Source organism: Colossoma macropomum, unplaced genomic scaffold, assembly GCF_904425465.1.
Source record: "Colossoma macropomum unplaced genomic scaffold, Colossoma_macropomum, whole genome shotgun sequence".
In the NCBI taxonomy this organism is placed as follows: domain Eukaryota; kingdom Metazoa; phylum Chordata; class Actinopteri; order Characiformes; family Serrasalmidae; genus Colossoma; species Colossoma macropomum.
In genome coordinates this window covers 23,073,354-23,099,210 of record NW_023494801.1, presented here as the reverse complement: position 1 = coordinate 23,099,210, position 25,857 = coordinate 23,073,354, and the positions used below count along the sequence as shown (strand labels likewise).

The 25,857-nt window shown below is 39.0% G+C and overlaps 2 protein-coding genes and 1 long non-coding RNA gene across 4 annotated transcripts; 1 reads left to right on the top strand and 2 right to left on the bottom strand.

Annotated features, from left to right (window-relative positions):
* The first annotated feature begins 446 nt into the window (after positions 1-446).
* Positions 447-2,044, top strand: LOC118821827 (dexamethasone-induced Ras-related protein 1-like). Its single transcript, XM_036590561.1, has 2 exons — positions 447-854; positions 968-2,044. Exons 1-2 carry the CDS (start codon positions 584-586, stop codon positions 1,492-1,494), a joined length of 798 nt encoding a protein of 265 aa, XP_036446454.1. The 5' UTR covers positions 447-583; the 3' UTR covers positions 1,495-2,044.
* A 1,179-nt stretch (positions 2,045-3,223) lies between these two features.
* LOC118821275 (mediator of RNA polymerase II transcription subunit 9-like) lies at positions 3,224-5,002 on the bottom strand. Its single transcript, XM_036589820.1, has 2 exons — positions 4,916-5,002; positions 3,224-3,737 (listed from the first exon to the last, which is right to left on the bottom strand). The coding sequence occupies exons 1-2, from the start codon at positions 4,993-4,995 to the stop codon at positions 3,518-3,520; spliced, it is 300 nt and encodes a 99-aa protein (XP_036445713.1). The 5' UTR covers positions 4,996-5,002; the 3' UTR covers positions 3,224-3,517.
* Positions 5,003-12,174: 7,172 nt separating this feature from the next.
* On the bottom strand, positions 12,175-19,838 carry LOC118821574. 2 transcript variants are annotated; one of them, XR_005008348.1, is made up of 3 exons: positions 19,286-19,838; positions 14,112-14,210; positions 12,175-12,696 (listed from the first exon to the last, which is right to left on the bottom strand). It is a non-coding gene; the product is annotated as an uncharacterized LOC118821574 (long non-coding RNA). The 2 variants fall into 2 exon arrangements; XR_005008349.1 differs by having other exon boundaries at positions 19,295-19,838.
* Positions 19,839-25,857: the final 6,019 nt, after the last annotated feature.

Here is a 25,857-nt window from a genome sequence, read left to right as displayed (position 1 = left end):
CCCAAACCACACACTTCCATACGTTACCTAATGGTACTGCACTATTTTTGCACACTAATGTGCTAGCATGTGGTTTGGGACACAGCAATGAACATTTCAACCTGTTCTGCTTCACTGTACATCGCTGTATTAAGCCTAATAACATCTAACTGACCCTTGGCTCAAAACATTGCTTTTTAGGTGTCAGACCTGCACGCACACCAGCCGAATGGAACAAGGCTGACGCACAGAGCCAAACCCGATAGGCGCTGGATTTTGTTCCCCACTCGTATTCAGGCAACGTCCGCCCCTACACTAGAACTGGCTCCGCGCCGGTTAGCAGTTCAAACTCGCAGTCAGAGGGGCTCTGACGGAAAACGGGTGGGGAAAATAATAAATAACGCCTGCAATCGCGTAACGGATGACGCGCTGTGGAGGACTGGACGGACTCCGCTATAAAAGCGCATCGGCTTCACCGAGGCTCTCAGAAAAGCGATCGGAGCTCCATCTACAAGAGACCCTCACACACTCAAAGGGTACACACTCCTACCTGTGGATTTTCATCGCGCACGTGTCTGTCCTCCACGCAGGACCATCCGCAACCATGATTAAGAAAATGTCACCGTCAGAGAACGAGTTCGATATCCCGGCCAAGAACTGCCACAGGATGGTCATCCTGGGCTCCACCAAAGTTGGCAAGACGGCGATCGTTTCCCGGTTCCTGAACGAGCGCTTCGATGACCAGTACACGCCGACCATCGAGGACTTTCACAGGAAATTCTACAGCATCCGTGGGGACGTTTATCAGCTGGACATTCTAGACACCTCTGGAAATCACCCCTTCCCAGCGATGAGGAGACTCTCCATTTTGACAGGTGGGTTCTTGATGCGAGCAAACTTGCAGCAGCTGCACGAGAAGCCTGATGCATGATATATGATACTGTTTTTGAAGAAGCGCATGACATTAACTTTGTCCTCCCCTCCTCAGGAGACGTGTTCATCCTGGTCTTCAGCCTGGACAACCGCGACTCCTTCCAGGAGGTGCAGCGGCTCAAAAGGCAGATCTTCGAGACCAAGTCGTGCCTGAAGAACAAGACCAAAGAGAACGTGGACGTGCCGCTGGTCATCTGCGGCAACAAGTGCGACCGCGACCTGTGCCGCGAGGTGACGGACGAGGAGATCGAGCAGCTGGTGGCGGGCAGCGAGCCGTGCGCCTACTTCGAGGTGTCGGCCAAGCGCAACACCAACGTGGACCTCATGTTCCACGCGCTCTTCGCCATGGCCAAACTGCCCGACGAGATGAGCCCGGACCGCCACCGCAAAGTGTCGCTGCAGTACGGCGACGTCCTCCGCCGCAAGTCCCTCCGCCAGAAGAAGTTCAGGGAGGGCGGGGACGCGTACGGCATCGTGGCGCCGTTCGCGCGCAGGCCGAGCGTGCACAGCGACCTCATGTACATTAAAGAGAAAGCGGTGGGCGGCAACCAGGCAGCCAAAGACCGCTGCGTGATTTGCTGAGTGAAGCAGTTCCTCCATCTCTCTCTCACACACACGTACACACTTACACACACCTTCCTCGCACCGAGGAGAAGGGAACCCTGCGCTCGAGCAGCCCACACGGCGGCTGTGTTTTGCGCCCCTGTACGCGGGGACGGCGGACTTTCCTGCAAGTCCTCACAGGCAGCCAACGACGCGTGGCCTTCGCTGGGTCCACTGCTGAGGGCGACTCGGCCTCATGAGCGAGAAAGCAAGAGAGACTCTGGGACTCGAGCTCGGACTGTGTCGCGATGTGGCGACGAGTTTTGCTGTAAAAAAGAAAAGAATAGATTAACAGACCACCTCCAGAGAGGAGACTGGACTGCTCCCACCCGACAGTTGGATGTGACGCTTGAGCACTTGTTTACATTTTGTTATTGCCTATTTTCTAATAGAACTTGAACGTCTGTGGCATTGTGAACAAAAGATACGAATGTATATTTATTCTTCTATGTCTGCGTTTACTTTTATTTAAAAAATAGAAAATAAAATTTTGAAAATAAGCACTGCTTCATCTCTTCTTTTGTTGAATTAGACCTAATCATTCATCACACTCAGCAAAAGGGCTCATTTTTTCCCCAAATGGTTTTTTGAGTTCTTGGTTCTTTATGTGACTATTGCCTCTACTAAAGAACGCTCAAAGAACCTCTATTTAAGGGTGTACCTACACTCTTAAAATAGTGGTTCTTTAATAGTTCTTTGGTGAAGAAAATAGTTCTGTATTGAACTGTGAACACTTAAAGAACCCTTTGCATGATTAAAGGGTTCTTGCATCATTAAATGGTTCTTCAGATTGATGGAGAATGTGCTGTAGATGCATCTGCATTGACCTTTTTTGAAAAAGGTTCTTCTATTGTTACAAAGGCAAGCTTATAAGTGGAAAAAGCTTTTTTGGTGCTATACAGAACCCTGTTCATAGTTCTATAGAACCATCTTCTTAACTAAAGAACCAAAACTGGAAACCATCTTCTTCAACTGTGTAGTGATTAAATAACCATTCTATTCAAATTCCAGCTAAACTGAAATCCAGTTTATTAAAAAAAAGAATGCAGAAACCCATTAAAAAACAATAAAAAATAATCCATAATTACAAATTAAAATACAAAAACATTGAAACAGTGAATACATAAAGTCTTAGCAAAAGAGTTATATAGTACCAAAAATATTTTTGACTTGTAATAGTGTAACCCTTTTTGGTTGTTATATAAAACCCCTTAAAAGTAAAAAAAAGAACCAAAACAAAACAGAGAAAAATCATTCAACCATGCAAAGAGCCATTTACACATTCTAAGGGTTCTCCAAGTTGTCATGGTTCTATACATGGATTCTACAATGTGTACAATACAAACAGTCATTTTATTTAATACCTAAAACACCACCAGTCAACCTATACTTGTCTTCTATATATTTTTTTATGTTTATAATTGTAAAATAATCATAAATCTGAAAAAATAAGATTTCCTTGGGGACTATTTTGCTTACAATGCTCTGCAGGTAACCCTCCGCCATGACGGGATTAAAATACAATTTAAACCTAAACCTTATCACAATACTAACATAAAACAATGTGTCAGACATCAGGCAGCTTATATCAAACCATATCATGTAATAACTTTCTGTGAGGGAGCTTTCAGAGGCCTTAGACATCTGGTTCTTATCACCACCACTGAGAACAATTCTGACTCTGTAAGCTTCTCTAGAATGGAGCATTTCCAATCAATCCACTCTGAATGTCTTTGTTTACATCTTAACCATTTAATTATGCTAAATTTTTGAAAATTCAGTGGAGTTCCCCTTTAAGGATATAGGCTAGAAAAATCACTGGCAGAATAGCTTTTGAGGCACCTTCGGCAGATTCCGTCCATTTGAACGGCCCAAATTATAAAACATATCAGTAAGTCTCTAACTGTTCCAGATAAAGCATGGTATTCCCACATTAGCTTCGTTCTCCATGTTACATTCCTCTCAGGAAGTGTCCTTAGGCCTCAGAAAAAAATGTTTGTCCTTATGAAGCTTTTGGCACTTCAAACATGCAGAGGCTCTTGTACTTTTTCAGCAGCTGTTTCTTAGTCCGCACTTGCTCTCGTAGCGTCAGAAGCTGCTGCTGCTGCACCGCTGGACTCACGTCAATCCCAGGCATGGAGCTGATTTGGTCTCGGGCTTCCTGAATCTTAGATTTGAGTTTGATCAGCTCTTGGTGCACATCAGCACTGTCTTTGTCTATGCTGAAAAACATTCCAGACACACATACAGCTTTATAAGGATGCAAATAAATTAATAGCAACAGCTGCTTATGCACGTTTGACATGTACGCACTTAAACAAGATTGTTCTTCAAAGGTTCTTTAGTAAAGGCAATGGTTCTATTCCTATTCTATATAAAACCATTTCATGCTTGAATGTTTGTTTGCATGGTGAGATTACTTTTTAAAAATGGTTCTAAACAGCGCCAAAAGGGGTTCTGCTATTTTTATCATGCCAAGGCTTTTGAGTTCAATCTTAAGAACTATTTCACAGTGCAAATAAACATTTAAACATGAAATGGTTTTATGTATATATATGTCGTGGTTTTAAATAAAACCAGTGTCTTTACTAAAGAACTCTTAAAACACATCTTTTTGAGTGTGTAGCATTTACTCAGTCATAACATATTAAATGCAGTAGTGGACGACAACTGGAATGCAATGTCTATTCTCCTATTTTCTCCAGAGATTTACCGTCAGTAATGCTGCCTTCAAGTCCTCCTCGCAAGTTCCTACTTATGGCTTCGGAGGTCTTAAGTACGACTTGATTTGTGTTCAAGTGGTTTTGGTTGGAAATAAGATAGATACACTGGAAATAATGTTTTGGGTTTACTTTTGTCTGTCATTGAAGTCTTTAGAGTCTGTGTATTTTGCGTTACTGCAACAAAGTGAAGAGCAGAAGATGCTTATGAGAAGAGTAATGTTTTTATGCATGTAGCTATATCACATAACGTGCTTATCTGTATTTCCATGTATGGACGGTTTTAGCCTGCAGTGTTAATGTTGTTGCTAATGAATAACTGAAATACAGCCAGTTTATCAGCGATTATCACAACTTTTTTGTTGACACGCCCCTAACTCGGAAACCAGGGGCTCATTGAAAAATCCGAGTTTCCTATTTGTAAATACGACACTGTAGTGGCGCTCATGTGCCTCCATCTCGTAAATACGGCATTTCCGACACGAAATGAACGCAGCATTAGCTGCTGCTAACTGCTCATTCATCACATTCAACAACAACAACGTAAGCCTTGTTGTGCTAAAGCTAGCAAGCTAGCTAACAAGCTATCAAGTTCTCCGCCCTGAAAGCGATTTAAACGTATGAGCGACCATAAAGTGAGTAAAATGTGTTAACTTCAATGGTCAGAGTATAGAGCATACCACTTAATGATGTCGTGAACCACCGGCAGTAACGAATAATCCTCCTCAAGATCTTGCTTCGTTTGAACCGCCGCCATCATTTTTCCAGCGTCGCTTTAGTTTAACGTCATTAGTAGGCGTGTTTTTGAGAGACGGTTCGTTTATTTATTTCTTTATCTGGTTAGCTAGGCAGGTAGATTCGCTTTGGTTTCGTTTTATTAAGTGTCTTTGTATTTTCGTTCATGTCTTTTAGTTTTGCTCAGCGTATACATTATTACTGCTGCATGTTTCACTATATGGCGATCAAAGGCAGTTGTGGATCCGAGACGAAATCTGTGGCTGGATCTCAAATGGCTCCCTACTCCCTACGTAGTGCACTACTCAGATCTTGAAATTACAACTCTTTAAACCCAAACAGTGCATAATATATCAAACAACGTGCCATTTTGGATTTACGCTTATGTGCACAATTCTCTACTGGATATATAGTGTACTATTTGGGTGTAGAAGCCAAAATTTCCTAACTTACATAGTGCACTATATAGGGAGTAGGGAGCCATTTGAGATTTAACCACTGAATCAGTATGCCCCGGTTAACGTGGGAGCAACTCTGCTCGGTGTTGGTTTATGAACTTCTACAAATAAAAGTAACAGTTATTACGATATATTACTTGTCATATGAAAATATTTAAACAACAAGAAACAAAATCTGACCAAATCAGACCTCAAATGAGATGAATATGAATGCTTTACACCCTGTAAATAGGTTTTCAGTTAAATTAATTAAATGATTTACAGTAATCCTTTGATCTTTTGGTGATTAGATTTGTGGTGAAGGTAGGCTAGATCAGCAGATATAAGCAAAGCCTAGCAACCAGGTACAGTGTCATGTCCTTGATGAAACACATGGTGCTCATGGATCAGTGCCCTGTAGTGCCCTGTGCAAACACTTGCTAATAGCCTATATGTGGAATGACACAGGATATATAGGTCAGTTCCAGTGATGTGCTATGGAGCAATGAAGTTTGCACCACCATCCATCAGTCTTGATGGAAGTGCACGCTTTTCCCCATGACAGTTCTTTACTATCTCCAACAGGGAAATCAATGAAGGGCATACGAGCTGTTCAGTATTTGAGGGGACTGGGACCACCTCCTTAATTTAGCTTCACATATGTCACAGATGCTCTTTACTTTCTATATCAGCTCTGTTTGGGTAAGATAGTGCAGTGACACCATTCTGTAGTGATTTCAGCCTCAGCTTCTTTGATTATTGCATCATTAGTGTCCTATGTCATCTGTCATAGTTATGTCAGTTATCATAGTCAATTGAGGTCACCATTCAGATCTAGGCTACAGATCAGGCAGCTATCCTCTGACCCAATTTCATGAATAAATAATTTTTGATAGTGTTCTAATCAAAGGAATTCGCAGATATCCTCTATCCATCTATGCATTTTAATGCACAATTACTATTTATTTGCTGAAGTTAACATACTGGGAAAAACATAAAGTGTGGCCCATGCAAAAGTTATGTCACATTTTATGTCGTCGCTGTTGGAACAAAACCTTGTATTTTGCATTTTTGGTTGTTTTTATTTATTTTATTTTTACATCATTTGATACTGCCAGCTACCATCCACATTGCACCAAAAATGAATTGTGAAAGGGCCAATAGAAATGGTCCAAAATGATTTTAGAATAAAATCTCTTTTGGACATAGAAGTTTTTGTTCTGTCAGCAGTGATATTTTATGTTTTACTTTTTTTTCAAGATATTAAACTCTAAAGCAAATAAATAGAAATTGTGCACTAAAAATTGCAGAGACATAGACATATTTACACTTGTTCCACGTAGAGGTTGTATTAACTTATTTTCACTTTCACAAAATCAAGAAAACATTACATTTGACCAGATATATTCCAACTTTTGCATATGATTGTAATAAACCAAAAAAATCTACTTTGATGTTTGACCCAAATCTAATATCTGTATCTATACGTTTTTCAGTAAAACTCACAAAAAAAGTTTAAAAGTGGGTCACCAGTAGATTTCTCCAACCCCAACAAGCACTCTTACCTTTACAAATGTAAGACCCCCTAACTTGGCTTCAGCATCACATCCAAACTCCAAGCAGAGTTTATGTTCTTGCTTCGCACACTTTCACAAAAGTAACCTGCAGGGTGACCCAGTTGTGGCTCTGCTTCATTTCGTTTGCCACTACAGTACAGCAGGAAGTATTGTGCATGGTTGAAGGCTTCTTTTTTGAGGGATTCACTGTCTTAAACCTTTATTTCATAGGCTTTTTATTTTCCCAGACTAATAAGCAGGCCAACCAACAATAAACTCACTGACTTCTCGTTCTGGAAACATGTATGCACAAGAGTATCTTTGGAGGTCATACAATATAGGTGGTGTCATTTTGGTGACCGACAATATCAACAATATGGTTTTGCTTGCAGAGGATAAAGTGAACTAATATTTACTCACTGAAATACGGCAGTAAGTTGCTTCCATAAACAGGGACGACTGTTGTTCCATTAACATTTAATTACAGACAGCTAGATATGTGAATCACATCCAAGTATTAGAGATTCAATCGATTTAGTACTCCAAAGTCAGACTTATACAGCCATACAAAGAAAACTCCACATGCCTAATGACAGCACCTGCTAAGCTGCCTAGCAACAGACAGCTGCCAATGGATTTCTCACACCCTGATAAGCGTTCTTACCTTACAAATGTAAGACCCCCTAACTTGACCACCACATTCAAACCCCAAGCAGAGTTTATGTTCTGGCTGTGCACTCACTCACAAAAGTAACCTGCAGGGTGACCCAGTTGTGGCTCTGCTTCATTTTGTTTGCCACTACAGTAAAGCAGGAAGTGTTGTGCATGGGCCTCAGAGATCAGAGAAAGATGTTCTATTTCCAGTCTTGTTTAATTTGGCACAGATGATATAGTTTCATGAATAACAAAACAATTAATGTTGTTAATAGTGAAGGAATGCTAATAGCTTCTAGCTTTATATTATGCTAGTCCGATGGGCTAGATTAAGCCAGTTTAGTGCATTTGGGTGGAGCTTTAATAGACAATGAATAGTGCAGAGCAGTTTATATAGCACTATCCAAAACAAACCTCCTCTACTGTACTACTGTAAAACCATGCTTCAGATATGACGTAATGTGTTTTAACTTTCTCTGAGGTAGCTTTTTCAGGCTCATCAACTAATTAGCAAGGCCTTCAAGAACTGAATTCAGAGCGTTGGGTGAGGGTAAACGGTAATATCCACTGCCCTTTGGCCTGGAAGTTCCCCAGATTGACATGCCTGCATTAAAGCCTTCGGCCATGTGGTTCCCATCACCAGCTGACTCGATACGTTTCTCTAGAATAGAGCATTTTACCTCAAACCACTCTGACTGACTTTGTTTACATCTTAAACATTTAATTCTGAAGAAATGTTGGTGAAAATCAGTGGAGTTCCACTTCAATAGAGTACCAAATGATGTGACAAAGGCATCACTTGAATTAGCATGTAGCTACAATGCGTGAGAACTTCTTAGGCATGTTTTGACTTCTACAATGTTGTTGTGGTGCCGACGCAAATCGTGTCAGCAATCCTCAAGCACATTACAGGTGGCTCAAGACAAACAAGCCGTCACAAAGCTTTACGCCTACAGACGCTTTGCGCATTCTATTGGTAAGAATGACGTGGAACTACAGTGTATATTCATGGGAAGTTTTCTGTTCAGGACAATTGCAACTGATTGGAGGTTTGGTCTGGGTGAATGAACACTGATTGTTATGGCGTGCATCTCTCTGCGTGAAGGTTAAATAAGCAGCGTGAGGGTTGCTACCAGCACATCAGTTAGCCACTGTGTTTGGTTTTCATGCTATTATGCAGCACCTGAGATATTGTTTATGTATATAGTGTTCAGGAACACAGTACACAGTAGCCACTGCAGCTGAAATTAATGAATGTTCTGGAAGTCTGAATCAGCGCTTTTGGGGTACTGTCTGCTGACACAGTTGTGCAATGTGTACGCTGAGCTAGTGACGGCTAATAAGCTATCACCTGTTAATGATTGCTACTAAAAAGTATCTAAGCTGTAATGAAAGTGGATGTTTGGGGCTACTGTTGTACATGAAGGTCTTTGCAATGCTGTAGATCATCGTTGCATTTCCTGAAAGAAAAACAGGCAATTTTAACCAGGTTGACCTAGCCAATCATTTACTCACCAAAATGATTCTCAAGGTATTCATCTGTTAAAGGCTCTTCAAACTGTATTTCATAGACTATTTCTTTCCCTGACTGACAAGCATAAGAGTATCATTGGAGGTCACGCAATATTGGTCCTGTCATTTTGGTGACCGCCAATATCAACAATATGGTTTTGTTTGCAGAGGATAAGGTGAACTAATATTTACGCACTGAAATACGGCTGTAAGTTGCTTCCATAAACAGGGACAACTATTGTTCCATTAACATTTAATTACAGACAGCTAGTTATGTGAATCACATCCAAGCATTAGAGATTTAATTGACTTAATATCGAAAGTCAGACTCCAGATGTCTAATGACAGCGCCTGCTAAATCGCCAAGCAACAGACGGCTGCCATCAGATCAGTGATTAACAAAATAAAATAAAATAGAGCAAATAGCCTACTTACCAGCTATCTGAAAACGTGATGTACTTCTACTTCATCAAAGATTCCCTTCAAATAACATCTCAAAAGTTCTTAGGATAGAAAACTTTAGGCTACATACTAGTTGCGCCTATCATACAAAATAGTATGTCAAATTAGTACACTGCCATTAGTAGGACAACAGTTTTTTTGCAGAACTTTATATCATTATGTAAAGCATTTGTATATTGCCAAAAATGAGTTTCTTTTTTTTTTACATTTTACTTTTGCAATTTGCACAGAAATTGAATAGAAACATAGCTAGCGTTGCTTCAGTGGAGGAAAGTTATGAGTTTAGAAGATCAGTCAGGATAGACTGGGTGTTAGCAATGCTTGAGCTGACCTGCTGATCCACTTTGAATTGAATTGAAATGCTAATGTTAAATGCTGGCTGCTTAGAGGACATATGTGCACCATTGTTTTGTTTTGTTGCCATTAGCATCGTGAAGTAGGGCCTCAGCTCAAGTGCATGGTCGTGGCTGCGGGAATGCGACGCGTGTGATTAAACAGTGGGGCGACAGCACTGGAGAGCGGCCTCGTGGGATGGTGTAGGCAGCACATCGAAAACAAAAGGTGGGCTTTGTTAACCCACAATGGCAGCAGAACAAGCTGCTTTCAAATGAGACCACTGTGCTATACAGTATTGAACTACAACCACATATGCAGGTGGATCCTACTTTTTCATCGATGTAAGGAGGCAGGCATGTAATCAGAGCTCACACTTGCTTGGATTTTGCCCTGCGGAAATGCTGTGAGGTGTTTACTCTTGCAAAATGTTCCCAGTTCCATTTGACTGCACAGCATCCGCTTTGAAAAGAGAACATGATTTTAACTAGCTTCAAAACAGTTCCCACAGCATACAGGAATTAATACTTGCCTTGTGTTCCGGCCCTCCTTTGCTAATGATTGGACAGCGCAGGAAGTAAGCGTGTTATGCATCTTCCATGCTGACAAAGCACAGTATAATGTTTAAGCTGTGATGCGCAGAAGCTCAGCGAGGGTTACTCAGTTACATAACCAATAAAGCAGGTGTTTTCATTCAGTTCTTAGGCCTCTGACGAACAGTCTCTACCAGTGCCAAAGAAAAGAGCTGACAGCAGGAGCTCTGTGAACAGGATTGTCAGAGCATTTTGAGATAAAGAACACGCTTCCCAAGCAAGGTTTTAAAAGAGACAACACTGCATAGTTTGTTGTGTTCCTTGCATGCCTGATAATTAGTTTGATTTGATAGTTAGATGCAGTGAAGAGAAGGCTTAATACATTCTATACAAGCTTCAAATGTTTGTGTTTAATTTAGTTTGGCCTTTAATGTGAATCAGCCTTAGCTTAGCCCTAACATACTACAAGAATATCACAGGGTCTTTTGGCCATTTATGGCCTAAATTAAAGGCCTAGCTCAAATAGTTACAGTTTCCTACTGGTTAGATTGGCTTAAGAAATTACTAAAGCTTGAGAGGAAGACCATGCCTGAAGGTCTACTACCTTCAAATCTAATGTCCTCTAATTTTCCCTCACAATCTTCCCTGTCCCATCACAACCTCCACCCCACCTTACCCCCCATTCCAGAGTTCTCTCTCAGTCTATTCTCAGTTCATCAATGGGGGGGTCCAGCCTTCTAGCTCAAGAAGCTGCTTAGAACTCCAGTCCAAGTTCTCAGAGTTCTGTCTCCTCCTGCAGCCACACAGTCTCTTCTCATACTACAATGATATGCTTCAAAATCTTTAAATGCTTAACAGATGGACCACCTGTGGATCTAATGTGTCAGACTAAATGGTAGCAGACATGGCTAAGAAACAGCCTCTTAGACATAAAACATAATTGTTTTACGAATAAAACATAAACATAAATATATAACAAACGATTTTACTTTAATGCTGACAGTCTTGTATGCTTTATGCTGGAAAGCTAGAGATGGTGGCCATAGAGAGTGATAAATGCCTTTTCGACCTGTTGTTCAATGAGGAGCATCGAGTTCATTTCCCAGAGGGTCAATGCACTGCAGGATTTAGTGATTACCATCCGCTAATGTGGTCAAATCAACTCCTGAATGTCTTCGTAATTACTTGAATAAGGTGTTTTATCAGGGATTATATAGCACTGTACCTATAGTGCACTAAGTGGATATAAATTAATAATACTGCTTAAATATGTAATAATAAAGTATAGAGACTTTCTCAAACTCTTTACAGAATCAATGAACAAAATGAGCAAAACAAAAATGAAGAGTAAAAATGGAGCAAAAACATCAGAACCATAGGATAAAGTGACAAAATAAATTACAAACAAAACAAACAGACAAAAGCAATACAGAAATGAATGGGTGGAAACACCAGGGAGAAACACCAGACACATTAGCATGACACTTTAGAACAGGAGTCACCAATCTTATCCATACAGGGCCTGTGTGCCTGCAGTTTTTCATTCCAGTCAAGCAAAAGCACATCTAATTGCCCTTGTTTAATCAGTTAGACTCAGTCTTTAAACAACTGATTAGTTATATGAGGCATGTTCCTGCTTGGTGGAAGTGAAAACTTGCAACCACACCATTTAGAGAGAGAGCACTGAGGTGGGTTTTGAACTGTGTTGAGATAGATGTGAGATGCAATTTGTAGAGAATGAGCGCAATGTGGGCAGAACATTTGCATTAAGACTACTTGAATATGTTTTATGCAAGTGTGGAGTTCATCTGCGATGCCAGTCAAAAGGGCATTACAGTAGTCAAGGTGGGAACTGATGAAGACAAAGCATTTCAGCATCTTTACTGGTGAGCATCAGGAGGAATCTAGCAATGTTAAAGAGGTATTAGTTTTGAGGAGGTAGTTTTGGTAAGTGAGCTGATATCATATATCAGTTGGAGAGGGATTTACCTGCACTCCATTGACATCAGTAGATATATTAGAATAGGCAAAAAACATACAAATGTGAATGGGATATTCTGCAGGTTCTTCAGTGCAGCTCATGCATTCCTTGAATCCACTGGTACAATGGTTGCTACTCTGCATTTCAATGGTTGCCTCACATTGGCATGCACCTTCCTCACAGGGTCCTGAAGGTTTGGCAGTCTGGGCCTTTTAGAGATAAACTCTCCCAGCTGTGTCTTTTGACTTTGGAAACAATCTAATTAGAACAGAGAAAACAAAAAGCAGATAAACAAAGACATAGTCATTTAATTTCACCTGTATTATAGGCACTGTCAATTGAAATGAGGCACTACAGGTGACTATGGTCATTTTTTAAAACAACAGATGTCACAGTGAATCATTCATTGTTGATTACTGACATTCTTACAAGTATTTTTTATATTGAAAGTTTTGCATATTATTATGTTTAGATCTGCAAATAGCTTTGTGATGATGTTAGAGTTAAAATGTTTATTCCATTGTAAAGGTACTCTCTAGAGATTTTACAGAACAGTTTATTGAAATCTCGGTGTTTTATTGTTTAATCAAAAAAAAACAAACAAACAAAAAAAAAAACACTATGCACTGTTTTCAAGTTTGAAAGGTAATTTTGTAATATATAATCTAGCATAAATCCAGCTATTAGCAATTTATTAAAAAATCCTTCTGTAACTGCATGTTATCTGAGACTCAGTGGGGTCTCAGATAATATGCACCATATGTGTGAATGAAATAGACATCACATGGATATTGTATTAGGATTCTACAAAAAAACAAGTTTTTCAGTGATATATGATATAAGATGATTGTGAATGGCATGGGTGGAGCTAAGCCTTCATAACAGTTGCCAACATATGGATCACGCTGTAGACAGAAAATGACTAAATCTTGAAATAATTATATTTCTGTTTTATGATAAAAGTTTAAAGAAGACATGTTCTAGATATAATTTAACAAAAAATCTCAAAAATGGATTGTCATTTCTGCCTGTAGTATCTTGCTTTTAAGGGGAATTCCACAGATTTTTCAGAATTTCTGCTTAATTAAAATATTAAGGTGTAAAGAAAGTCATTTAGAGTGGTTTGAAGGGGAATGTCATATTCTAGAGAGGCTTACAAAGTCAGAACTGTTACAGCAGTGGTGATAAGAACCAGATGTCTTAAACATTTAATTCTTGTAAAACCTAGTTTCAAGCAAGATGCACAATATTGCTTGACACCACTGTTTTACAATGATTTTGACATGAGTTTTTTTTTTTGTAAATCTATTTATGGTGTAGAGCAGGGTGCTCTGAGTCAAAATAGGCCTAAATAAAAACGTATTTGTGTACATTTAACACTATTTTACGACTATCAACATTACATATTTTAGACTGCCAATAAAATAGCTGTATTTGTGTTGTAGACATCAAAAGGTCACCAGGTTTCTATCACCACCACAGTAAAGAAGTCATTAAGTTTCTCTGTAATGTGCCATTTCACATCAAACGCTTACATCTCAACAACTGAATGATGCAGAATGCTGATAAATTGGTGGAATTTCCTTTTAATTATCAGTATTCGTCTTCGCTCACGCAAGACACGTAAGTATGGATTGGGGGGTTTGTGTCGCCTCACTTGAGCTGTGACTCACCCGCATACAAACCTGCCTGTATACGTCAGAGATCAGATTAATCCAGCAGCAGATGGTACCCAGCAGGCACAGAGAGGGCAAAGGCCGCCTATAATAAGACTGAAGAAACAGCTTTTTTTAAACTCTGGAATTCACACCTCTTACTTACGTTTTCTCACGCTCACTCACTCAGTCACTCTCATCAACAAATTTTGTTTCCACACCCATATGAGACATACAGTGTTCTGTTGGTAAATGGAAATGTATTATTGACAGGTTTTGTTGAAGAGTGCCATCTTCATTGTCTATTTCTATGAATCATTATCCATCTCCATACTACTAAAAAAAGTTCTTTCATTTCTTTATTTGACACCTGGCATAAAACTAGTGGTGCTTGTTTTCACATAATTAAGCCATACATTCACTTATAAGTGTGAGAATGATACTGTAGACATTGATAAGCCACTGGGTAAGGTCTACACTATAGAGAGAACATAATAAGGCCTTTACAAGTTACTTTTTTATTTTACTTTTCCAATATGGAAATAATTACACCGCATCACTATAACAGCATACAAACCAGCCTGTATACGTCAGATATCAGATTATCCACCAGCAGATGCCAGCGGAATGTTTTTCCGAATTATAAATGCTTCTGGAAAAATTCCTTGAAACCACAGTCACAAACAACATAGCTCTGTATTGCATTTCAACATAGAAAGTAACTCTTGAAAAATGTTTTTCCGTCACTACATTATCAATTTTTTATTCATCTCTTCTTCACTGAAGTCAATCGAGTGTTCAAGGAAAACCAACGTCTGTTGGAATGAGCTCATTGATATGAACGGACAGGGTGCAATCTGAAATCAAATCAGTCTGTTCTGTCTGTCTGACGCTGCTCGGTGATTGGACTCCAGTTTCCAGTCTCTCATTATTGACTGTCGCACACTTTGATCGATTCAGCTTTGCCTCGCCAGACAACTCCACTTGTCTTTGATTCTAAGAAGGATATGAGAAGCTGATGTTCTAAAGAATACATCATCACGTCTGTGAATGTAAATGAGAATGACTTTACGGACAGACACGGCTCCTCTTGTTTGGATGGGGTCTGTGCGATTGAGGGTTAGGGGGAGGTTTGCATGCTGTCCCCCATCTGCCGCTCCTTCCTGGCCATTATTCTCAGGGGTTAGTTTGATATTTAGGAGTTGAGGGAGCCTATACTTCTTTTTTTGGGTGCCGACATTGTGACAACAGTTCAATTTCTGCAGTTTTATGTGGAGTTTTTAGCACTGGCATCACGGAAATATGATTGCAGCTAGCTTAATGCAGGTCTACATTTAGCAACAGTCTTCTAACAAAACAATAAACATCATAATTATGTGCATATATTTACATATGTAGTTGGTCTACTATAAAGATATGTCTTGTGGGGTCAGGTCATCTTGTGACAAGACTACACATCTGGAGACTTGACTTAAAATTGTGGCATTGTGTTGTTTTGTGGCAAAATCTCCTGCAAACAAAGTTGCGGCCCATCTAAAACCCGCTCCCCAATTTCCTCTAGTACATGTTCTTTTAACTTCCAGAGTACAAATGATAACATATGCTTAACAAGCTACCTAGCAAAATGCTATCATTGGCAAATGGAACTGTTTTCCTTTGCTAACGGTAATGTTTACTTATATCACAAGTAATGTGAGTATCTTTGCAAACACAACACACATCCACATGCTTGCCTGTAGTTTTGAGGGGACTTTTCAGCAATGCTAACTTATGTTACATCCAATAACAGACTTGATGTCTGTCAGATAATAGATCACTGAAGTCTTGCATCATAATTTGCGTTATGCCCATATTTGGAACTCCGGGTCTAAACTAGAATTCTCTATGGCCAAAATGAAGGAGGTTTTGCCTCTGTTATGTCTCTATTGCACTCTGTGGTAAATAAAAATGTTCATAGCTTGATACATTTTGTCCAATGTACATTTTTCTCCCATATATCACTGGATCTTTTGAATTACTAGGTGGTTAAAGAGCTGTAATACTGATATTGCTACATGCTACTGTGCTTCATTTTGACATCACTAAGCTACACAAAAGTAACGGGGTGTTCTGACGAATTATCAGGTGGTGAGTAGTAATATTAAACTGATTCTGATTTTGATTCTGTAACATAAAAACACAATAATGTGTTTAAAACACTGAGTAACTATGCTGTCCTAATGATATGCCCATTCTCAGTAGGACCGCTCGATTGCAGTCGTATCACTTTGTGGTTTCTCAGCCTTCTTCAAGGATGACCAGAACAGTATTAAAAGAGGTGAACACTACTTTCAGTCTGCTCATGTTAAGCAATGGAGCCTGAGTGCAGGTCAGCCTGTAGGGCTACCATGCTGGCAAAGCACGCTGGTTCAGTGTTCATATTTCAACTCTTTAATGACCTCATAATTCAGAGGATTTAGTGATATTAAAGAGAAAAATGTTCATAGGACAAAATATATGAGCTTTGGGACATTTTAGGTTACCACAGGATGCAATAGAGTCAGTTTTTTGAAAACTCCATTCATTTTTCACACAGAGAAATTTCTTTTAGACCCAGAGTTCTCTATATGGGCATAATAGCATGGTGCTGACTATGAAAGGATGACATGACTTCAGTCTATGTCAAGCAGACATCACACCTTACTAGTAGTTCCAGCTTTACAGCGTGTTGAATTTGTTTATAAATATTACACTTTGGTTCCACCCTAGTAAGTCTATGTAGTGACCTCTCAACTCTACTTAATTTTCATTAAGACTGCGCCAGAGCTGGAGAAATAGAGATTAAGGCATCTTGAAGGGTTTTAGAGTAGCTACTGATTAGCTATTACACATACCGAGGCTTCTGAAGGGAGCTTGAGCTGAAGGGAGCTCTGAAAATGAACCATTATTAACCTGCTGACCAGATTTAAAGTAAAGTAAAGTTTTACAATCCAAAGCAGTTGGATGCTATTTTCTATTTGCTATTTGATGTTACATTTGAGGTTTCCTTCACTTAGAAACATCGTGACACATTTAAAAAGTGTTCTTAAAGGTTAAGGCATAATGAGCTAATTTATGTAGTAAAATGAAACACTAATTCAGAAAGGTCAATCATACTAAATAGATATTATAAAATGTTTTGAATTCTATTAAATTATGCTATTGGATCTCTGAATCGTGGTGCCATTCATGTAAACCAAAGGTGTCAGAACTGCACTTTGATTCTTCCCAGCCCAATTTAACCCCCTGAGTATTCTCTCCTTTATCCCCCTATGCCTATTGCACACATTCCCACGCCTAGCGTGCTCTGACCCCTGGGTGTCTGGGCTTTCCGACAGCCAGCATCCATAATGAACCCATCTGCTCTTGCTCTAAAACCCTGCAGCCAAGCTCAATGTAAGCAGAGAGGCTAGAAGAGTGTTGGAGTGTGTGTGCAGGGCCCTGCTGTCTGCACTGGTGATGTTTAGACTAAAGCAGTATGGTCCATTGCCCAATTTAGTTCCTGAAGAGTATTTGGCCTTTAACAAAAGATGTGGCCATATGCTTTGGTGCTCAGCTAGTGCTGTTGAAGATAAGATGGATGGGGTTGTAGAGAGGAAGCTGAAGAGGTGATAATATAATATTTTCAGCAGTGTAAGTATGCCAGTGACATCATATTGACCGAGTGGTTGAGCAATTATTATGGTTCCTTTCCAGTAAAGGAACTAATTATCAATGCAATGGTACATGATATCATGGACAGCTTATCTATAACATATTCACAGGACATTTTTCCACTGCAAACTCAAAAACTAAGCCATCACAAATGGAAACCAATAGAATAGTTCTAGGTCTAGTTAATTTTCCACCTGCTTGACAAGCATATGAACTGCAATATGTAATTGTCTTTTGGGTTACTTTATGCCACTTTAGTTTTGTAGTACGCTACAAAACTAAAACGACTAACTAGCTATTTTACTTGCTAGTTAGCTTAACTTAAATAGGTTGTATCAAAACAATACACATGATGGTAAATTAGTCCTCTCAAGTGCTCTCTAAGTTTCCTAGCTGTTCATTGCTTTTTAAGCATCATCATCGGGTTAGTTGCCAACCATTGATGATATCCGGTTACATCAGCCTATCATCCATGCCTAGTGTAGAATCAAAGAAAGCTTATATTTATCTCTGTTAAGTGTTAAAATATGAAAAAAAACACTTTTTTAGTCTAGCATAGATGCTGTTAGCACTATTATTAGCTTCCTAGCATGTGTCATTTAACAAACTCTCTGTAAAATAATAAGAATAATAACAATAATAATAATAATAATTCTTAAAATAGCAATCCAAACATCAACACTTAATTCTAGTTTTCATTTATATGCATTTACTGGTCATGCATTAGTGCTTGGTGGCTTTATCTTCACCTGGAAGAGCAAAGAATTTACTACATTATTGTCGGCTTCAGTTGCAAGTAATACCAAAGACAGAAGAGAACAGGTGCAAGTACGAAGAGGTCCTGTTGGTATCAGTCTTGATCTAGTACCAAAAGCCATAAAGCCGGAACCTTCAGCACAGTTGCAGTTTTCTGTTTCAAAAGTTTCAGGTACTTTTTGCTAAAGAAAAATGCCCCGCGTTCTCTTGAATGAACCAACCTTAATTTTTTCCAGTATAATACGATGCTACCTTTATGAATGCTTTCAGCTTTTCATCTAGCTCCTCAGAGATGATATTTTTAAGCATTACTCTATCATTAAAAAAGAACAGAAACAAGAGACTTGAAACAGCTACAAAGGAAATCAGTAGTCAGATGAAATCAACAACTGCCCAGCGGTTTGAGGGATAACTTTATCTTCAGTCAAATGGTTTTTAGTTCTTTTTAAGGTGCAAATAAATGCATTAACAACATTGTCTGTGGTAATATGTTAGAGATACGAGAAATAAAGATTGGGTTGAAAAATGGACAATAGCAAAAAATCCTTCTATACCAAAGTGGCAGCACAAAAAGTCTCCGTGACCTGCATACTGTTATAGCTTTATAGAGGCAGCTAGTTCTGACCGGTTCATACCTGGTATGAATGATATTGCACTGCTCGTTGCAGGACACAAGGGTGTTATGTATGATATGAGCTCAGCAAGACTTTGAACAGTGTGTGCATTCGTCTGTGTTCCTGGAAAAGAAGAGAGTGATAACTTACGGCTCTCACCAGGAGTTTGACTGTAATGGAGAGGGTCGGATGCTGCTCCTCTGACGTCTAAGCTTGATCTGAACACCGTGTGTCTAATAGTATCTCTAGTTTGAACAGGTGTGGGTGTCCGAGGGTCACATGACCCTTGAATACACGAGATTGAGACAGGGATGTGTGTACAAGAAAGGAATTGCACAATTGATTGTCTGATATTGTGTCTCTTGCAGTTTTGAGGAATGAAAACATAAACTGGAAATGAAGGTTTTCCAGGAAAAACAAAACCGTGAAGTGTTCCAGAACAGATTTGAAATATGTTCTCTGTTCTGTAGCATGACCAGGAATTTTTTCAGAGCGGAAAAAGGAATATAATCCCTCCATTACATGAACAATAAGAATGACTATTTTGATGAATATGCATATGACAATGTAATTTATTTGTTTACTTCACTCACTAGCGTCTATTGTTTTTGCATTAGACCACCTATGCAAGATTTTAAATTATAAATAATGAATATATCATGCCGTAGGTTCTGAAAAGTACTTATGAAGATGTTTACCATGGATGAGCTGCATTATGAATAAGAGGAAGACATCAGGGCTGCCTGTACAGTGTTAATGGAAGCCGACTGGTGAGGCATGTTGTTAAGAAATTGGGTCTTTTTGTGAGTCATGGCCATACTATTGTGTCAGAATGTATACGAGTAGGCTAATGCATGCACCATGATGCCCAGCGCAACTGACATCTGATAATACATTTAGCCAGCTAGTATGTCTATTCATTGTAAATGGGGAATGCTAGCTCTATAGATTTGTCATGTAATATTGTGTTTGAGCTTGATCATAAGAACTTCTAATAAAGAGTTATAGACTAAATTATTTAAATAAATACAACCTCATTTCCAAAAAAGTTGGGACGCTGTGAAAAATGTAAATAAAAACAAAATGCAATGATTGGCAAATCATTTAAACCCTATATTTCATTGAAAATGCTTCAAAGACAACAAATCAAATGTTGAAATTTTATTGTTTTTCGAAAAATATGGCACCATTTTGAATTTGATGCCAGCAACATGTTCCAAAAAAGTTGGGACGGGAGCAACAAAAGGCTGGTAAAGTTGTGTAATTAAAAAAAGATGAAGAGGAGTTCACCACTCTGTGAAAGACTGCACAAGCAAATAGTGCAACAATTCAAGAATAACATCTGTCAACATAAAATAGCAAAGAACTTTTGCTTTTCATCATCTATGGTACATAATAACATTAAAAAATTTAGAGAATCTGGAGAAATCTCTGTCTGCAAGGGACAAGGCCAAAAAACAGTATTTACTGGCTGTGATCTTTGGGCCTTCAGGCAGCACTGCATTGAAAACAGACATGATTCTGTAGAGGAAATCACTGCATGGGCTCTGAAAAACTTCTGAAAACACTGTCTCTGAAAACAGTTTGGTGCTGCATCCACAAATGCTAATTACAACTCTTAAACGCAAAGAAGAAACCATATATAAACAGGATCCAGGGGAAGTGGAAAAGTGTCATGTGGTCTGACAAATCAACATTTGAAGTTCTTTTTGAAAATCATGGACACTGTGTCCTCCAGGCTAATGACCACTCAGATTGTTATCAGTGCACAGTTCAAAAGCCAGTATTCATGATGGTATAGGGGTGCATTAGTGCACATGGCATGGGTGACTGGCACATCTGTGAAGGCACCATTAATGCTAAACGATATATATACATATATATATATATATATATATATATATATATATATATATATATATATATATATTATATGTTTTGGCAACATATGCTGTTTTCCCATTTAAGCAAAAATGGGAAAACATTTCACTTTCAAACCTACAGCAGCTGGTCCTCCTCAGTTCTGAAATGCTCATAGAGTGTTGTTAAAAGAAGAGGTGCCCCCATCCCAACTTTTTTCGAACATATTGTTGGCATCAAATTCAAAATGGGCATATATTTTTCAAAAAACAATACATTTTCTCAGTTTCAACATTTGATTTGTTGTCTTTGTACTATTTTCAATGAAATATAGGGTTTAAATGATCTGCACATCACTGAATTTTGTTTTTATTTACATTTTGCACAGCATCCCAACTTTTTTGGGAATGGGGTTGTAAATAAATAAATAAATAAATATCTCAAACGCTGTATGTGCAAAAGTGTCCAGAATAGAGGTTTACTACCCAACCTGGCTCAGGTTTGCTTTCTAATAAGTGATTTTTTTATGTAGTACATTTATTTCCTAAGTTGCCTATGTTGCTTATTTTGGCCATACATGAAAGTTCACTCAGCAGCCATCTTCTCAATGCCCCAGGTAGTTATTTCCATTTGTACAAGACCAGGCTCCTATCTGTGTGATTGGGGAGTGACGTCAAAACACTTTTTTTCAGGCTGTTTTGGCTGTTACGCATGCAAATATCTTCACAGCAATGGAGAGCTTTTCCCACTTGCAGCTTTACCAGCCAACCGATTGGCTCTTTTTATTGAAGGGCAGGATTTTCCCCATAGACACCATGCTGACCATTACGAGCCCCTTCATTTTCTAACCAGCAACGTGTTTTCTTCTTTATTATGTCTCTGCCAATTTCTCTCTTTCTCTTTCTCTCTCTCTCTCTCTCTCTCTCTCTCTCTCTCTCTCTCTCTCTCTCTCGATTTTGTCATAAACTACAGAATTTTGTAGACTACATTTAATAAAGTAGGTGGTCTCCAGCTATCTAGGATCCCTTTGGGAAAAAGACAATAAGGTCTTGTTTTATGGTCAGGAACATTGCATTGTTATTAATACATTCCTTACACATTTCAAACAAGAGTGTTTTAATTATTCCAGAAATGTGCATAAAACTCCACAGACAAGTCATCGGGCGCTGGGGACTCACCCCTTTCCATAAAATGAACAGCCTCTGAGATTTCAGACATTGAGAGTTATTCTTTACAGAGGTTTCGGAAGTGACCCAAAAAAGCTTGAGCTGTTTGCATAAAGATTCAGGTCTTTTACTATAATAGTTAGGGACCTATAGATGAATGTCAGCATCTGTACATCAAAATGAATTGTAATTTGGTTTTACTTCTTATAGGACTCACCCAACCTGCCTGCTGATGACCCAATTTTTACTGCATAAATAAATAATTTTAATGATTTAAATGAGAAAATTTTGACTATTAGAACTACATGGTGTATCTTCTCATCAGCTTCCAAGTGTAAAAATCATTTATATTGATAGATATGAAGTTAAAAGACCACCTAGGAACATTTCAAGAAACTCATGAAAGTTCATGAAAATTTATGATGAAAATATAATGTATAAATATACAATATATAGGTATACAGGGAACGATATGACAGGGCCACAATTTGAACCCTGGCCTACAATCATGTTGGAAGTGAAAAAATTAATTCTCTATTCCATATTTTTTTTAGTACTTGAACAGGTGAAGTTGAAGCTCAGTAATAACTTTAAGCAGGCTGAAAGCACAAATGTGAGCATGTAAACCCAGAAGAAGGGTCACTCATGATTAAAGACAGTTCTATTGTGTGCTGTTTGGGCACTGGTTAGGAATCAGAAGTATTTTTGAATGCAACGCTGAACGTGCCAACACCGAAAAAATTGAGTTTCCATAACAAAATAAATCTTCATGCCAATTTCTGTTAGCTTTTTCTTCTTTCTCAACTTCTGTAAATTATTATTTCTACTGACTGACATTCTGTTGTCAGCACTAAAAGAAATGTATAGTTGAGCTACATAAGAATGTTAGTTGTCCTTAGTACAATTAGTAAAACTCTTTGAGTTATACCAACTTTTCTCCTTTCATATTAACTTTACATTTTGTCATATGCATTTACCCAGAGTGATGTAGAGTTGAAATTATGTTCCAGAGGTAGGCAAATGTAGTGCTATGCATCTTGTTCAAGGAATCTTTTTGGTGTTGCAGTAAATCAACATAAAATATGCTGGCAGTCAGCAGCAGTGATACCCACTATGCTACACCAATGCTACACCAAACTTCAACAGTGCTGCAGTGTCTGATCCACTTGCACCAGCACAACACGCTAATATGCCACAGAGTCACTGCAGTGCTGAGAATGGTCCACCAAATAATACCAGCTCTGTGGTAGTCCTGTGGGTGTCCTGAACACGAAGAACAGGGTAAAAGGGGGCTAACAAAGAATGCAGAGAAACAGATGGACTACAGTCTGTAGTCTGTAGAGCTACAAAATGCACCTAAATGGTAAGTGGAGCTGATAAAATGCACAATGAGTGTAGAAATAAGGAGGCGTCCTAATAAAGCGCTCAATGAGTGTAAATTACGTAGAGATATTGAAATGCTAAAGACAGGCCATGTGACTTTTGATATTTGTACATTATAAAACTTTGAACTTTGCATGATGGCCTGTCTGTACTGTACCGTGACCAAGTTTTAAGCAGACCAAGGTTTAGTTCCCTGCTTGAGCAAGAACACCATACTAAACCAAAAAAGTGTCCTTGATTTAGTTCGAGCACATGTTCTCTTTTCCTTTCATCTCCACCCTTCTGTCCTTTTTTATCCATTTTGTCTGGTTGTGAACATAAATGGCGCTGCTGTAGTTTAGCCAACTAAGCTCAGCAGCAAGTTCTACTGCACATCACTGTTTATTATGCCCATACCATTTATAACATATATAACACTTAATATGTATTATTATTTTTGCCATCATGGCAAAAGTGGCATCCTATGATGTGCCGCGTTTAAAGCCACTGAGCTCTTCAGTATAATGCATTCTACTGCAAATGTTTATTTATGGAGATTGCATGGCTATGTGCTTGATTTTATACATCTGTTAGCAATGTGTGTGCTGCAGAAACATCTGAACTCAAAAAGGAGGCGTGTCCACATACTTTTGGCCATATAGTGTGTGCTATCCATACAAACACAACTGGCTAGTCTAAATAGCTTTGCAAACCTGCTAGATTATGTTAGGCCTACATACAGCTAGTACAAGACAAACAACATTAACCAGTTTTTAATTTTGTACTAATTGGTTTGCTGATGTTATGTTGATTTGGCAGCACAAGAATGGAAACATTAAAGTACTGGTCCTGAGCAAAATAACTGTGTTTTTTAGTTCATGTCTGAGCCGTGGCCTCTTGTACCAATAACTATCACACAAAGCAGCCACGGATACAGTAATACCTTCAAAGTTCAAAGTACTGCCTTCATGCTTTTCCATAATGTTACCATTTGAATACATGCAGCCACAATGCCACCCACATTCACAGCATTCAACGCTCTGATGACCTGGAACATGTTCCCCAGACACATTTGGGCTTGTTATACAAGAGCCAACATTCTGTCCACTCATTCTGGACAGCAGTTATACGTCAGTGTGCATTTTAACCAATTTCCCCATGCATCCACTTCAGCTGGTGACCTCAAGCATGGACCACTGTAACTGTTTTGATAAAGCCACATGGGAACAAAGAAAAAGCATGTAGCTAAGGGTTCACATGCAAGGAGCACTCCAAGGTTCCAAATAAGCATTTTCTCCTTTACACAGCTGGGAAGAGTGCCGTTTCATGCATGTGCAGGTCATAAAAAGCAAAACATTCATTTGATTAAACGCATACCAATCTACTATCGCTAAAGAGTATCTTTGGCAGCACAGGTGGCTGAAATTGACATTTTCATGCTCTGTTCACAAGTGTTGCTTTATTACGATGGATGAGCTTTATAGGACGTTGGCATAACTCCCAATCAGCCAATGTTGATTGATTTTGTCCGTGTGTTATTTATTTTACAAAAAGTTGTATGTATGCATGTACATATGGTTTTGGTTTGTTGTCATGTATTCAGATGGCTGGTATAAATGGCCTCTCTGTCGAATAAAAAAGCATCAAAATAATCACACATAATCACACATTTTACTTGCAGTTTTGTAAATGATTAGAAGCTGATTATTTTGTGATTCTGTGCATAGCAACAACCTGCAACACCTTTGCAACCACTTGGTATACCATAGCAACAACCTAGCAACACCCTACCCTAGCAACTGCCCAGAACACCACAGCAACCACTTAGCAGCACCTTAGCAACCACCTAGTAACACCTTAGCAACTACCAGAGATACCATAGCAACCACTTTGCAACACCCTAGCAACCACTTATACCATAGCAACTGCGTAGCAGTGACCTAGCAAGCACCTTGGAGAACAGAAACCACCTATCAACACCTTAGCAACCACCTAGCAACACCCTAGAAACCTCCTAGGATACTATAGCAACTACCTAGAAACACCCTTGCAACCACCTGGGAATTGCTTAAGCTGCACAATCATGCATTCTCTTCAGGAAGAAGCCTGTATGTATTTGCTTTACCCTACTGCAAAAATGCTAATTTTCAAATGCCACCTTATGGGATTTGCAATATTATGTTAACACCATGCTAACAGGGGTGCTCTTGCATCTGTATGAGTACATTTAGAGCTCATAACATAAAGCTTATTACTGCTTTTAACACACATTTTAGGTAAGATATGTACATTTTATAGTTTGTATTTTGCTGTTTTACAGAGTCTTTATGTAAA

Excerpts from the sequence above, each read along its gene's own strand:
- LOC118821827 (XM_036590561.1), top strand. The coding sequence starts at position 584 with ATGATTAAGAAAATGTCACCGTCAGAGAACGAGTTCGATATCCCGGCC. Across the intron at positions 855-967 it reads GAGACTCTCCATTTTGACAG|GAGACGTGTTCATCCTGGTC; the intron begins GTGGGTTCTTGA and ends TCCCCTCCTCAG.
- LOC118821275 (XM_036589820.1), bottom strand. The coding sequence starts at position 4,995 with ATGATGGCGGCGGTTCAAACGAAGCAAGATCTTGAGGAGGATTATTCG. Across the intron at positions 3,738-4,915 it reads GTTCACGACATCATTAAGTG|CATAGACAAAGACAGTGCTG; the intron begins GTATGCTCTATA and ends AATGTTTTTCAG.